Here is a 15,978-nt window from a genome sequence, read left to right as displayed (position 1 = left end):
AGCAGCAGATATATAGGTATACATTTGTCAACAAATGCATAGTTATATACATAAACCACAATGACAGAAATGGAGCCACAGACATAGAAGCACATCCATGTACAAATATTTATTGAGGTCTTGCCATTGTAAAACAAAAAGTTAAGAGCTGGGAGAAAAAGGCTGCTTTGGCCCAGCACCCCCATGGTGGGCTCAGAGAGTCCCATGTATGTGCAGGCTCTTCTACAATCGATCACTCTACCTCCCCCTCTCCCCATCCAGAGACTATTTCCATTCTGAGACTCTGAGCCTCCTTTTCCTACTCTTAGGCTTGTTAGAGCCAGGGGTTGACACAGTTCTGCTTGCTGCCAAGCTTCCGGGATGCTGTGAGAGTCGGAGTGCTTTTCATTATGCCAGATACATTTACACAGATGTTGTCGTAATGCACTAAAACCTATATTTGCTCTGTTATAGAGATGAATCACCAATTCCTTACATTTACACGGGGTTTTAAATCTTTTCAAAATGTTTCTCTGGTCATTCTCTCATCTGAGCCTCAGGATGCTATTTATTGTAAATGAGTTTTATATATTGCACGTATTTTACATAATTCCTCTTCTTTTCCCACCTCCTAATAAACCAACAGAATCTTCATAGTTGTTCGATGCCGTTGTTTTATTAATGTAATCCACTCTATTTTTAATTGTCTGTTCCACACTCTCTATGCTGTTTTTGGCTTGGATGGGTTGGGTTATATACATATTTTTGGGTGAGTTGAGTCATTGTTATTATTGCTTTAACCCTTCCTACTCTTTCTTCCCACCATCATATACATATAAACACACTCCAGTTTTCTGTCTTTGCTTGAATATTTGAACTCATCCATTGAGATTTTGAATATTATTTTTCAATGCTCAGTATAGTTTATATAAAATAGTAAAATAGATGGTGTCCAATGTGGCATTCTACATTTTCCTACATGTTTTATTTTATATATTTTCTCTGCTAGCTAGGTGAGTTGGAGCAACTAGCATAACCACTCTGTATTTGATATTCTTCATTGGTTAGGGTGGCTAAGATTTCCTTGGGAAGTTTATGGCAAATATTAGAGCAGACACATGTAAAGTGCCTAGCCCATTGCTTGACACACACTTAATAAATTGTGACTACTATAGGAGTGTGTGGTGGTGACTATGGCAGTAGTCAAATTATGATAATGTGGTTAGAACATGGTCTTCACAACTGTCTTATAGGAAAGTGCTTAGGAGTATCTCCCTCTCATGGACCCTAGTTTAACCTTGTCATGTGGTTGAACATTCAGGCTGTTTGCCATTTTTGCCCTTTATAAGTAATGTCTCACTAAACATCCTCTTGCATACAGTTTTATTCTTCTTTTCAATTTAACATTTGTATGTATTCCTCTGAGTGAAATTCTAGAGTGAAGGGATATGTACATTTGTAAGGTTCTCCATAGATAAATAGTGCCAGATTGCTTCCCACCAGAGCATCATCAGTTTACACTTCCAGAAATTCAAGAGAAAGATTATTTATAGAAATGTCTCTAGCCTTAGCTGAGTTTGTTTTCTGTTTGACTTTTCTTATACAGATTTTTCTTTAAAACCATAATATATGTGTGTATATATGTACATGTTTGTATATGTATATACATATATGTGTGTATATGTGTTATATATGTGTACACTACACATACTTTTATAGGGCATGTGTCAGTAATGATATTTAAGTATCATTTGCCACATGATTTTGATAGAAACTGGTTGCTCAAAGTTTGAGATGCTTACTTGTGATGATACATAAGATAATTTTAGCTAACATGTGACACGAAATGAGATTGGTTTATGTATTGACAGTGATATTCTATTTTCAGTTCCCTTTCAGTCTTCTGATCAGATCAAGGAAAAAGTCTAAGTTTGGTGCCAACAACACTTTAAAACCCTCTAGCCCTTCCTCATCTCCCTTTTAAAAAGAGGGGCTTTTTTCCGATGGAGTTTCTAGCTCAAATTAAATAACATCATTTGGTCTCCAGTATGTTTATTTTTATGTTTTCTTATATGTTATAGAAATAAATACTGGTACTTTATTTAAAACTAGCGTTCCCGTTGCAGGAAAAATCCTGCAATAGGGTTTCCTGCTGCACTCTCCCCCGGCCCTACCTCCGCTCCTCCCTTGTCCCCCGGCCCACCTTCTCTGCCAGCCCGCCCCGCTCTCCTTCCTTCTCCCCTGGCCCCGCCTCCACTCCTCCCTTCTCCTCCCCCCAGCTTGCTTGCTTCTCCGCAGCTTTGCTCCCTTCAGCATCTCTTGGCTTCTTTCTAAGCTGCCTTGATATGCAAATTAGCCGTCATCTTTGTTGGGATAATTTGCATACTTGTCCTGATTGGCTGGTGGGCGTGGCTTGGGCATAGTGAAGGTGCGGTCAATTTGTATATTTGTCTATTATTAGGTAGGATCTTGATATAAAGAGGTTTTTGAACACATTTGGTTAACTAAAAAGGTGAGTTATGGATGGGGCAGACATCCTGATAGTGGTGTACCAGTGATTAAAGTTTGGGACATACTGCATGGGGAGTGCATCACCACAGTCCTCCCATGAGTAATAATAACAAGCCGTCCTTGAAAACATATTGACTCCAAGTGTCCATAATGCTTGACAGTTTGGAACTTTGTGATTGCTCCTTCATCCCTGTTCATCTGGGAGTGTAAGGACCTTGCAGGTGGCCCTGAGGAGAGTCACTTTAATATCCAGTGAGTCCTGTTGGTTCATGACCAGGTGAGAAATCTCCTCACTTGGCAGGTAAAGAGCAGAGTGGGAATGCTCAGTACTAAAAGATGTATAAATCAAGACTGACACTGTGAATAGAATGATTCAGAAAATGGGATTAAATAGCTTAATGATAGTCATTGTGAATCACAATGTCAGGTTTAGTAGAATTCTAAGGATGTACTTGCTAACACTAATGAGGTTTGATGGAATAAAATTAACCATGTCCAAACAGCTGCATGCCTTCACAACAAAGGAGCTATATCTCAGCAGGCTGATACATCCTGTCCCTGGGGTCAATTGATTTTACTTTTTATCTTTTAGGATATATTTAAATTTGCAAGAACATCTCCTGTCCCAAGACAAAAGAGGTCCATTGTGGTATCTCCCATTTTAATTCCAGAGAATCAGAGACAACCTTTCCCAAGAGATGTCGGCAAGGTAAGTCAGACAAAAGGCAAATGACAAAAGCACGTTTTTCTTAAGAGATGAGCATACATGAGACAAACTGATGTCTTGGTGACAAGTTGGAATTGGCCGTAATTCCCCTATGATAAAAAGGCGAACTGTTTTTGACCAAAAAAAAAAAAAAAATTGTCAAAAGATGAGTGTTTGCAAAAAACAGTAGTAACAGCTTTGAATGTCATGATCTGGAGATCCCTGTGGTACATAACGATGTTGAAGTTGTGTCAGAAGCATGTCATTAGCTAAGCAACAAACTAGTTGCTTTTATAGATAATTTCAAGACAGCCATTCAGGTAAGTTCCATTACTGTAGCAGTATGATGATATGTGGTCTTTTTATTTAGATCCTAGTTTTCAAATGTGTTATTCCAGGACCAGCATTGGATCAGCTTTCTAAAAACTAAGATCAAAGGAACCAGATCAAAGAAACTAAATCATACTAATCAGGTCCAGAAAACACTGTTGCAAAAATCAAACCCACAACTTTCCCAAGAGGAAACAGTCACTTTGAAATGGACAGAAATACTGGTGCTGCCTGGTCAGTACATTCTTCCCCCCTAGAAGCATCAGCATGGAGAATCAAATTTTAGCCAGTTTGTATTTTTTTGGTGAACTTGAAATTTGAACAATAGTGCTTAGTTGAATGAATTATTTCAGTGACTGTGGCTATTGGACTATTTATTCATTCATTAAATAAGTAAGGAGCACCTTTATATGCTGGACACCAAGATTGGGGATTGGTAAACATAGGTTGGAGCTAGCATACACGCCCCTGTTGTGATGGAGCTTGTATTCCAGTGAGAAGACAGACAGTTTAATGAGTAAATATATAATCATGAAGATTGCCGAGGATAACATGTGCTGTGAAATAAGTGGGGTGATGTGAAAAAGCAAAAGGCAGGATCAGGGAGTTGAGGGAGGAAGGAATCTTTATACCGACTTTACACTGGTAAAGTCTGGTTAGAGTTACTGACATGTGACTGCAAATTGGAAGAATGAAAAAGGAACAGCCAAGGGAAGATCTTGGTAAACTACATTCTTGGCAAAGAGAACTGCATGTGAAAAGGCCTGGAGATAGGATAGAATGGGGTATATTTTAGGAGCAAATGCCTGGTTGGCTACAATGCAGTCAGCAAAGAAGAGAGTGGTAAGAATTGAAGACCTGGAGGCCAAGGTGAGAGGTAGGGATTTCACCATGCATGCAGCAAGAAACACTGAAGGTCTTCGTATGTATGTATTTGTGTGTGTTTTAAAATAATCCTTCTGGCTCCCCTGTAGGAAATGATTTGTTAGGAGCAGAATTGAGTGGTAGGAAAGAGTAGATACATAGAGATGAGCTAAAAATAGGGTTTTATAGTGATCTGGAGGAAATGTGAGGGTGATTTAGACTACTAGAAATCTACTTCTATTAGAAGCTAGAGACCCAGTTCATGAATTCCCTTGGCCTGGCCGGTGATCAGGGCCAATTGGGGCCATCTTGCCCAGTGTCTCGCTGGGTCTTGATCAGGTTGCTGGCTGCAGGGAGGGACTGCAGGAGGTTGGCGGACCGCAGGAGGTTTGCTGTAGGAGCGCACTGACCATCAGGGGGCAGCTCCTGTGTGGAGTGTCTGCCCCCTGGTGGTCAGTGTGTGTCATTGCTACTGGCCAGTCCTCTGATCTTAATGGTCGCTTAGGCTTTTATATATATAGATTAGAAACATTGATTATCCAGTGTCCTCATAATCACCATATTTATAATTTATCTACCACTGTGCCAGGTGTCTTTTATTTTTAAGCAAAACCTTTCCAGGCATACAGGATATGATGTAAAGGGAAGCCGACCTGTTCTGAGTGGACGGGGTGGGGCTGATGAGCCCTGGGCCTTTGGACAGCCCTAATTACTATAATGGCTTTAATAATTTTCCCTGAAGCCAATAATGGCAATTGCTAAGGGGCCAGAGTCCTCAAGTCTGCAAGGCTATGCCCCTAAACAATTTCAAAGACACAAGTTTTGTTCTTGTTCTTTAAGCCTGGTGTCCATCAGAATCACCTGGTGCAGTTAAAATATAGATGCCAGTCTCCACCCTCAGAAATTGATTTCATTGGCTGAAGGGCTGAGGACCAAACATCAGTATGTTTAATAGATCTCATGTAATGCTGATGTATAGCCAAGGCTGAGAACCACTGATCTAAACTGGTTCTATTTCAGGTATGAAACAGCAGCATTCACATCACTTGGTCACTTACTACAAATGCATATGCTTTGGTCCCACCTCAGAACCACTGAGCCAGAAACTCTTGGAATAAGGCCAGGAATATTTTGGGGCATGCCTTTCAGGTGATTCTGCTGCACTCTCAAGTTTATGGAGGTCTTATCTAAAATATGTTCTCCTGTCTACCACTAATATATATGTAATACTTTCAGTATGGGAGTTTCAGTCTCATTAATTAGGTTAAAACAAGTTGCTTGGAAAATTGGTTGTGCTGGCATAATTATTATTAGCACACCTTTTCTCTTAAATATGTCTAGATATGGTCATTAAGTTGTGATCATTCTAAAGTTTCCTTCTTTCCCACACATTCATCCCCCTGACTGTATTTGGATAATTTTTATAAGCCTTTCCTTGAGATACATAATGGGTCAATAAGTGTACAGCTAACTAGAGACATTCTTCTGCATTGTTCCTGCAAATTTTGTTTCCAAGCTGAGGCTTCATCTCTCCTTAGTGCTTTTTGTACTGCCCACATGGGCTCTTAACCTGGATTCTCTACAAAGCAACTGTTTTTCTAAATGTGATAGTCTACTAACATTGTAATATGTGAAAGCCTCCCAAAACTCCAGATGGTTTTTACAGAATAACTGCACTGCCTTCCAAAAACTGCTCTTTTTCCCATGCTCTTTATGCCTTTGAAGGAACATATTTTTATTTTTGTGCTTTCTTGCTTTTATTCATTCATCTTACTCTTTTCTTTATATCTTTGATCATCATCAACTCTACCAGTAGCTGACAAGCATTGCTCTGCAGAGCTATGAGAGCCTATAGGCATCTTCAGTGAGTGCTGGGAGATGGGGAGAAGGGAAAGGAAACCAAAGAGGCACATTATTCCCATCCACCTGAACTGCCTGAGCCAGGGCAGCTTCAAATCAGACTTCAGTATAGAATGCCATTTGAAGAGATTCTGTGGTTATTAAAGAATAAAGACACTTGTCTTACTTTGAATTTCTTGAGACAAGAATTCAAATGCAGGTAGTTTATTTAGAATGTAAAGAGAATACTGGTAAGGGAGTGATGAAGAGAGACTGGGAAGGGAAGCAGCCACTTGGGAGACCTGTTTATCAAGAAAGCCAACACTGTGAGCGACTGGATTGCAATCCCAGGGGGAAACACTAGGGAATGGTAGGAAGCACACTGTCAGAGTTATCCATTCCACAGGGAAGGAAGCTGGGATATTTATATGCCAACCCCGACAGTTTTCGGTTGAGGGCCAGTCCTAGAACTGTGAATTACTCATCGCCTTCGCTCTGCCCTTCCAAGGCCTGGGGTGGGCCTGCAGGCCATAAGCTATATGGAACTAGAAGTCTGGGCTGTGCATTGAAAAGGTGAGGTCCAAGGGGCAGGAGAGGGCACTTCTGCTCTATCACTAAACTCAGTATAATACTTTTTCTTTGCAGGCTAGGTTTTCTTTGTCTTATCCTCTTTCCACCTCATTTCCTGAACTACTTTTGTTGTATCTCATGCTTTTGAAGCCAACTGTACTTCCCTCTCTCCAATAATAAGTACTTGCTGCATCCCAGGAGGGAAAGTCTCTGAAATTCAATCCAGTTCATGTCAACAAACATACATTCAGCACCTGCTACTTACAAGGCACTGTGCTAGAGGCTGAGCATTTAATGACAAAGGGAAACAGACAGCATCCTTGATTTCATAAGATTACAGAGTACAGAAAATAATCCAAATTCATTATTTGTCCAGTACTGTAAATCATAAGCATTTTCAACTATTATGTTGAATACCCATAATAGCAGCTGCATGGGGATAATCTTCCAATGTGCCAAATAGAGTAATGAGACTCAGAGGGATGAAGTAACCTGTCCGAAGTCACATGGTCCCTACACAGCAGAGACAAGCTCTGTGACAGCCCTTTGAGATTTCAGTCTGTGTTCTCAGCCAACATGCTCAGGGCTGCTGAGTGCAATCTGAGAATGCTCCAATGCAGTGAAATATCCTGGCTGACAATTGTTTTCTTTAAAACAGTATTAAAATTAAGTTTAATTCTTTCAAACACACCAAAAAATAATGTGGATGGAGGGATGATGGATCAATGGACTCATGTATGATGAAACAAGTATCATAAATTGTTAATAGTAGACTCTAGGTGATGGGAGAATGTGGAACACTGTAAACTTCTTTCTATTTCCTATGTGTTTAGGAATTTTATAATACAACTAGAGGCCTGGTACACGAAATTCATGCAAAGGAAGGGGGTCCCCTCAGCTCAGCCTGCACTCTTTCCAATCTGGGCCCCCTCAGGACCTCTGGTTCCTACCCACTCACCTGCCTGCCAGCCTGATCCCCCTAACTGCTCTCCCCTGATAGCCTGTTTGCCCTAACTGCTCTCCCCTGCCTGCCTGATCGCTTCTAACCTCCTCTGCCTTGGCCCTGCCAACATGGCTTTGTTGGGAAGGACATCCAGAAGGTCGCCCAGCAGATGTTCAGTCTAATTAGCTGAACATTTTATTAGTATAGATGCCACCTTGTCCTAAAAATGCAGGTTCCCAGGTTTTCCTATCGTGGAAGGGGAGCCCTCAGTAGCATCCTGGGTTCTGACCAGGGCTTATGCGCTGGTGCTTTATCTCAGCAGATGTGATTCCTAGAAGAAGGCTCTTGGATGTACCTTGAACATTTCTATTGAATTTGCCAAATCATCCTCCAAAAATGTTGAACCACTTTAAACTCCCACCAGCAACCATGCATGTGCTCTCTGTCCCACTTTGATGCCAATATCAATGATTTCTCCCTAGAAGCTTCCCTCCCGTCTGCTTGGTACTTGAGCCAACCTCATTGTTCAGCTGGGGACGTGATTTCCCTAGATAGAATTATGGAGGAGGAAAAATAGTTTTCCTCTGCCTTTCTGAGTTCTTAGTGGAGGCCCTTGTAATGAAAGACAGATCACCAAGAGAAAAACAAAAGTTCATTAACATGTGTACCTCGTGTACATGTGAGAGATCCCAGGGAAAAATGAGTAACTCCCCAAGGTGGCTTAGAATGCAGATTTAAATACCTTCTTCCTAAGGAAAGGGGACAGGATATGTAGGCCTCTTAGAGGAGAGTAAATGATTTTTAGGAAAGATGAATGGGGGTGGTGGGAAATAGTTTGTAACAAAGTTTGGGTGTGATGTCAACTTCTACTCTCCTGTCCTGTGACAGGAGTCAGCCTTCTCTGTCTGATGACACTTCTCCCGTGAAGGGGAACTATGACATTTAAGCTCCTTTAGGGGGGTCCGATTTTAGGCAGATCAGAAGACTTCAGTAAAATCTTCTGCATGCATTTGCTGTTTTTCAAGCATCTGCAGCTCAAGATCATCAATATAACAACACAGCATATGTTGGGGTGGCATGTTCTCTGACCTTCAGAATAAACCCAACAAAAGCTTGTTTCCTCTCTTAGATGATTTGTCACAGTAGCATTATTCCCTTGCGACGGTATTCTGACCAGACCTTCCTGGGAGTGGTCATAACATACCCTGTGTTTGAAGAAAGGTGTGGGCCACATCACTAAATAATCCAGGGGCAGTTTTCTCATCTTGTGGAAAGGGAGATAAAGTTATGATAGTTTATCTCCCTTTCCACAAGTTTCTTGCGGGTTTGTGTCTCCGCTGCCCACCGTACCCCTCCAGCAGCCCCAGCACCTCCACCTCAGGCCTTAGGGCTGCTGGGTGTCAGGCCTGTGGGTTTGTGTCTCCAATCCTCCCCCCCTCCAGCCCCAGGTCTGCAGTGGCGGCCATGGCAGGGCTTGGGGCTGCTGGGTACCGGCCTCCTTGTGGGTTTGTGTTTCCCATCTGCCCCACAGCCCCAGCGTCACCTGGCTGCTATGGGCCTTGCCATCTTGGTTGGGTTAATTTGCATTCCCACTCCTATTGACTGGTAGTATAGCGGAGGTATGGTCAGTTTGCATATTTATCTTTTATTAGATAGGATGCTGGAAAAATAAAGTTTAGCTAAACATAAAATTGTCATAAACAACACAAGAGTTGGCATCCTGGCACAAAAATACATTTTTTGTTTTGTACTTCAATAGAATGAATGGAAACTAAGTCTCTCTCTCTCTCTCTCTCTCTCTCTCTCTCTCTCTCTCTCTCTCTCTCTCTCTCAGATTTTATTGCAACCTGAATTCCTTTAAAGCAAGGAGTCTCTTGACTAAAGGGTAAAGACATCAAAAGCAAGGTGCTTCAGGGAATTAGCCCTCTGTAGGGGGTTCCCAGTTAAGGGTTGTGCCATCTAAAATTGTATATTCACAGAAAGGCTATGCAGACAGCTCTAGGGATTTGACCCAGTCTTTACTGATGCATAATTCATCTACCTGCCAAAAAAATTGGTTGGTAAATAGCTAAATTACTAGAATTCGGGGGCTACTTTTCCACCGTCTCACTCAGTGTTTCTAAAAACAGGGTAAAACACCAGTCGTGAACATTCTTCCTCAAACGTGATTTTCTTCCCGTTTTTGAATACCAGACAGCAGGGAGGATCTGGGAGTGTGTAGTTCCCAGCACATGCTTTTTTATTCCCCCTTCAAAGTGTGACTATTTCAAAATTTGGGCCATAAATAATTTCTCAGTTTTACCAACTTTCACTGATAAATATTTGATTGCATCTTTAGAGAATTTTGAGTTCTTGGACCCGATTGATTGAGAGCAGGGGACTTTAAATCTGTGAGGAAGCAAGAAGGTCTTGGGAGACGTATTTTATTCTGTTTTATATTAAGTTTGAAAGACAAGTCATTTATGAAATGCTTATTAGAGATTCTACTTTCATCACAAACCCTTTTCATCAAAACCAATGAAAGTACATTTTACTGAAAATCCTTTTTTTATATCCCCTATAAATTGGTAGAATGGGCCTTTAGAAAGAGATCTTTAACCCAGAATGGGAGAAATATGTAATTGGCCCATGTGCTCTTTGTAAAGAATCAACATAGATCATTAGACCAAGTCATAAAAACCACTCAACCAGGATGTGGCTTTGATTGTGTCATGAATGTCAGTCATACCTGAGGGTGATCTATGGCAGTTGCTAAATATTCCTCAGAGTTCAGGATAGATGCTTATTAGAGGTCTCCCCCATCCAAGCACTGTGTATCTCTCATTTATGCCCACTTGTGCAAATAGGTGCTAAGGAGCCTAATGGTAGAAAATTAAACTTGTTTAACTCTACATACTAGTCATTTGCATCACTTTGAGAACCCCTAGGTGCCAGGTTGCATCCCAGAAGCTGGACCAAAAACCTGGCACTGATCCCTAGCATTGCATCATTCCTCCTACAGAAATGCAGACGAACATCCCTTGCTCCATCCTCTTGCCTGATCTATTTCATGGAACCACCATCATCCCTCTACCTCTTTCAAAATCCATTGCTTCACAGCTCTTATCCAAATCTAATTGCAGGCCTTTTCGCTTCTCAGAAATTTATATCTGTTGAATTCCCCCCTTTTAAAACATCTAGAAATTTTATTCAATAACTAAAACTTGCCATTGGCTACTATAGGGAAGATAAATTTGAATATAGGGCATCTATGGTGTCCAGAAGCTCAGTGCTCCAAAATTCATAATGAGGTGAATAGCAGAACTTGTCTCTACATTCAGCAACCCCATAGTTTTGGACTCTTCCCTCCTCACTTCCCAGGGATGCCCTTTTTACAGTCGGAGGCTGCACTGTACAATGGGACATGTGCACCATTGCAGAGAGTTCTGTCTACACTGCCAACATGGTGGCCACTAATGCATGTGGTTGCTGAGCATTCGAAAAGTGGCTAGTGCAAATGAAAAACTGGATTTTAAAGTTTAATTTAAATTTAAGCTTAAAAATTACTATTTGACCCAATTATTGGAACAACTTGGCACATGAATCTACCTTTTCAACTGTAAGTTTTAATCTAAATACAGATTAAATATTTTTGCTGAAAATATACTGTCTCCAAATTGAGGTGCAAGTGTGATTAATATACACTCAGGATTTCAAAGACCTAGTAAACACACACAAATATAGAAAATATCTCATTAATAATTCATATATTGATGTCATGTTGAAATAAAAATACTTTGTATATGTTAGTATGAATAAAATTAATCTAATGTTTCTTTTTACTTTTTTTAATGTGGTACCAGATAATTAAAAATTATAATGGTTTGCATTATATTTATATTGGGCAGTGTTGAGCTAAAGTTTTTTTTTATAGTCTCCACTATGGAATTTTTGTTTGATCTTCTTTATACATGTTTATATTTCTTTGATGACATGACACATTTTGAGCAGCAACTTAATTACTTTTATGTTTTTCTTATCTTCCCATTAACTATAATTCATCAAGTGTAGTGATTCAGTACAGTGCATAACACACAGTAGGGATCAAGTATTCTTTGACTTGAATTCTAGCCAGGTCTATGGCTGGTTGGATAAGGCATTCACTGGTTACTGATTAATTAAAGTCATCATAGCCTGGTTTGTTGTTAAAATGAAATTAACAGACCATTATATGATCAGTCTGGATATTTCCTGTAAATTTTAATTTGCCACAATGTTAGTGGGGCTACCAGATAAATTGCTTGACAGCCAACCGTTATGTCAGGTCATAGAAACATCCTTAGCAGATTATGATAAATTTTATGTTGATAGATTTTGTTTGTGTGTATGAGAGAGAGAGAGAGAGAGAGAGAGAGAGAGAGAGAGAGAGAGAAAGAGGGAGTGATAGAGGGAGAGAAAGAAAGAAGGCTCCTATATTTCAGGATTTACTCATATATACAATGATATTTAAATCCATTTAAATTTAAAAAATCAAAACTTTTATCTTTATTCACAACTAAACAGAAGTAATTCTAACTTATTTTTACTAAGTCTAATAAAAGCTTATATTCATCATTAGCAACTCTTCTACTCTTTTCACACAGTTCAATAAGGATAAAACATAATTGAGTTGTTTTGGTTCTTTACCAAATACATATATATGCAAAAATGACCTCCATGATATGCATCTAGCAAATAAAGGCATCTGAGCCTATGTAAGAAGCAATATTTTTAGCCCTGAGTTTATCAGCCTTGCAGTTCTCAATTTGAAAGTTTCCCAAGGCTTTATTACTAAATTTATATTTAATTATTTGTGAACATTAAAGGACCTGGCATTGCAGCTTGAATTAGCATTCTAGAAGTAGGAGAGTTGAAGAATTTTTAAATTCAACTAAACCTTCCACATCTAATGAGTGTCAGGATCTTAGCCAAACATGGCTACCCTTGTTGTTCTGTTCAGTTCTTACAACAGCCCTATAAAGTACTCCACCCATTTCTCTTATGGGAAGCTAAAATTGAAAGAAATTAAGTAACTTGCCCAAGAGAGTGACAATGCTGACATGAAACCTAGGACTCTTCACTTCCAAACCAACGATCCCTGCACAATAACATATGCAAATGTTTAGTGTCCATGGGTCTTTGCTGTTTGCATAGTGTGGTCACTTGAATTTGAATGGTACACACATTCTCAGAAACCAATACTATATTATCATTGTACTATTGAGAAAACTGAGGCTAGAGCACCATGCAAGATGGTCTACTTGTGATACAAATTGAGTTGTATAAGTTGCGTTTCTTCTGCCATACACCAGGGCTCCAAATTGATTTCAAAATAGCACATGGCATGAATTAAGGAATAGGTTTTCTTGGGGGGGGGGGGGGATGAGGGATACATATAAGCCAGGGGTCAGCTAAAAATGAGAAGCGCTGCTCCCTATTCCCCATCATGCCTGGACAGACAGTGGAAGACATCGTACAGGTTTGCCAGGAGAGGCACTCTGCTCCCTTGGTTCTTCCTTCTTAGTGGCTGGCTCAAGTACAACCTTGTCAGTGGGTGGACAGTCAAACCCTGGAGATTCTTTCAGCCTCAGTGCTGGTACCCAAATTAGCAGGAGTAGTCTGAGATTCTAGATGATCAAAGCAATGCCTTGGGCAAGAGTGTGCTGGGAAACTGGCTCTTGGGGGTGAGTAGAGCCATGATTTGGTGTTTATCACATTCTTTGGTATAAATACTCCCACAGTGGCCAATGTTAAGCTACTGGTTTGAACAATCCTACCTTATAATAGAGAAACATGCAAATTGACCGCACTTCTGCTATGCCCACAGCCAACCAGAGCGAACAAGATGGCGGTTAATTTGCATATGCAGGCGCTGAGCAGCCTGGGTCCAGGAAACATCCTCCAGACCCAGGCCACTCCTAGCCTGTAGGCCTGTGCTTAGGTCCTGAGCGGCAGGGGTCCCAGAACGCCCCCTGGCCACTCAGAGCCTATGGGTGTAGGCACCAAGCAACCTGGAGGGTGCTATAGTGACTCTGGGATGTTCTTCCCCGCCCCAGCGGCTTGCAAAGGCTCCTGCACAAAGCGGCGGTTTGAGGCCACGCCCCCAGCCAGGCGCCCAGGACTGGGGGCTGCCACTGGCCTCTAGGGTATGCCGAGACTCTGGCGGCCACTGCTGTCTGCTTCCCGGGGTCCCTGCAACCCCCAAGCCTAAGGCCCATGGTCAAGGTTGGCTGCTGGCCTCCCCAAGCCGCTTGCAAAGGCTCCTGCACAAAGCAGCGGTTTGGGGCCACACCCCTAGCCAGGCACCTAGGACCAGGGGCTGCTGCTGGCCTCCTGGGTTTGCCGAGACCCTGGCGGCCACCGCTGTGTGCTGCCCAGGGTCCCTGCAAGCCTCGAGCCTGGGGCCCATGGTGGGGCTGGCTGCTGGCCTTGGGGTATTTGGAGGCGGGATGTTCCCACCCCGCCCCAGAGGCTTTCCAAGCTCCAGTACCAAGAGGCAGATTGTGTCCATGCCCCAAGCCTAGCACCCTCCACAGGGGGATGGCTGCTGGCCTCTGGGGTGTGCGGAGATCCCGGCAGCCATCACCAGGTGGCAGAGATACGCCCCTAGCCCAGTGGACACAACCTAGGGGCTGTATGAGCTGCACAGGATACACCTTTTTAAAAAATTTTTTTATTGATTTTTTTTTTACAGAGAAGAGGGGAAAGCGATAGACAGTCAGAAATATCAATGAGAGAGAAACATCCATTAGCTGCCTCCTGCACACTCCCCACTGGGGATATGCTTCCAACCAAGGTACATGCCCTTAACAGGAATCAAACCTGGGACCCTTCAGTCTTCAGGCCCACGGTCTATCCACTGAGCCAAACTATTTTGAGAGTAAATACCTTTTCTGACAACTCATTGGCTAAGCTCCCTGTAGGCCACCAATTGCAGTGTTCTTGGTAATTTGGGTTATAAGAATCCAAGAAGGTGATCTAGGGTTTTTCCACCACACTCTTGAAGGAAAAAAATGAAGGTCCCTTGAAGGGTCCCAGATTGGAGAGACTGCAGGCTGGGCTGAGGGACAACACCCCCCACTACCCCCCCTCCCCGCCGTGCACGAATTTTGTGCACCGGGCCTCTAGTTAATGAATATTTAACAATTAGTAGTAGGACCTAGCTCCAGCACACCACTGACCTTGGGGCCCATGGAATGTGATGCTGTATAGGGTCGGGATGCACTGACTCCACGGGGAGCTATGCTTGAGTGGAACCTCCAGCATGGAGAAGTGGCTGACCACCCACCCATTCACCACAGGTTTTAGCTAGTTTCATGTCCAGGCTGAGCCCCAGGGGTTATTTTTTGACAACTCTGTCCCTTACATCACATTAAGGAACTGGTCACACACCCAAGTGCAAACTAGAAGCAGACCTCGCCCCTTTGCTCTTTCAGCTCTGCCACACCTGTTCTCTTTCACACAAAAATCACTTGAGTGGCTCTCTGGAGACTGTCCTTGCCTTTCCCAACCCCCATCTTTCCCCAGAGGTCTCTGTCCCCCAAACCCTCAAGTGCCAAGGGTCATTATTTTGCTGTGACTTGTTTCCTGAGCCCATTTCTTCTATGGCTCACTTCTTCTACCTTTGTGGATTCCTAAATAATCTTTCTCTTGTAATTTGAGTCTTGGCTCTGAATTCTCTTGGCCAAAACTGAGGTGGCTGAACTGAAGTTAACATCTGGTACCATTTTTCCGCCACTGACGAAAGGATGCTTATGGATTGAGACAACCAGCACAGGAAAAACGTGGGCTGCATGCTAGGAACGTTGGCACACAGGACATGAGTCTGACTTCACAACTGTCATATTCAACATTGGAATGGAATGAATCATTTTCTGCTTCTTGTCAGTTCACCCATTTGTACTACCAACTACTGTATGTCTAATGGAAGGAGAGAAGCACACTACGGGAGGAATCCTCCTGATGTTAACATTTGTTATGCAATCAAACTAAATGTCCACTGGATTTCAGCTTAAAATAGAATCCAGGCTAGTTTCCACTGATGCATCACCTTTCAAATTTCTACCAAAATATCAGTGAAGACACAGAAAAGGCAAAAATATACATTATCTCCAGAAACTAAAACATTAAAAGAGCCAATTGCCAGTTTCTGAGAACGTTGACTAAATGTAGGACCAAAGGAGTACTACCAAAAATAAATATATAGATATAGATATAG

The 15,978-nt window shown here is 41.9% G+C and overlaps 1 protein-coding gene across 12 annotated transcripts in view; it reads left to right on the top strand.

Annotated features, from left to right (window-relative positions):
• CDH13 (cadherin 13) overlaps nucleotides 1-15,978 on the top strand; it is a 1,044,015-nt gene that overhangs the window by 446,490 nt on the left and 581,547 nt on the right. For 11 of the 12 annotated variants that reach the window (XM_008139707.3, XM_054709950.1, XM_054709951.1 and 8 more), the window contains exon 4: nucleotides 3,083-3,199. In XM_008139707.3, the coding sequence (XP_008137929.2) occupies nucleotides 3,083-3,199 (117 nt within the window). Of the gene's footprint in view, nucleotides 1-3,082; nucleotides 3,200-5,230; nucleotides 5,315-15,978 lie in introns of those variants that run through there. The other variant, XM_054709960.1, reaches the window with a different exon arrangement.

Source organism: Eptesicus fuscus, chromosome 21 (assembly GCF_027574615.1).
Source record: "Eptesicus fuscus isolate TK198812 chromosome 21, DD_ASM_mEF_20220401, whole genome shotgun sequence".
NCBI lineage: Eukaryota > Metazoa > Chordata > Mammalia > Chiroptera > Vespertilionidae > Eptesicus > Eptesicus fuscus.
Note: the sequence above shows the minus strand (reverse complement) of the source record. Positions and strands in the feature narration are given on the sequence as shown.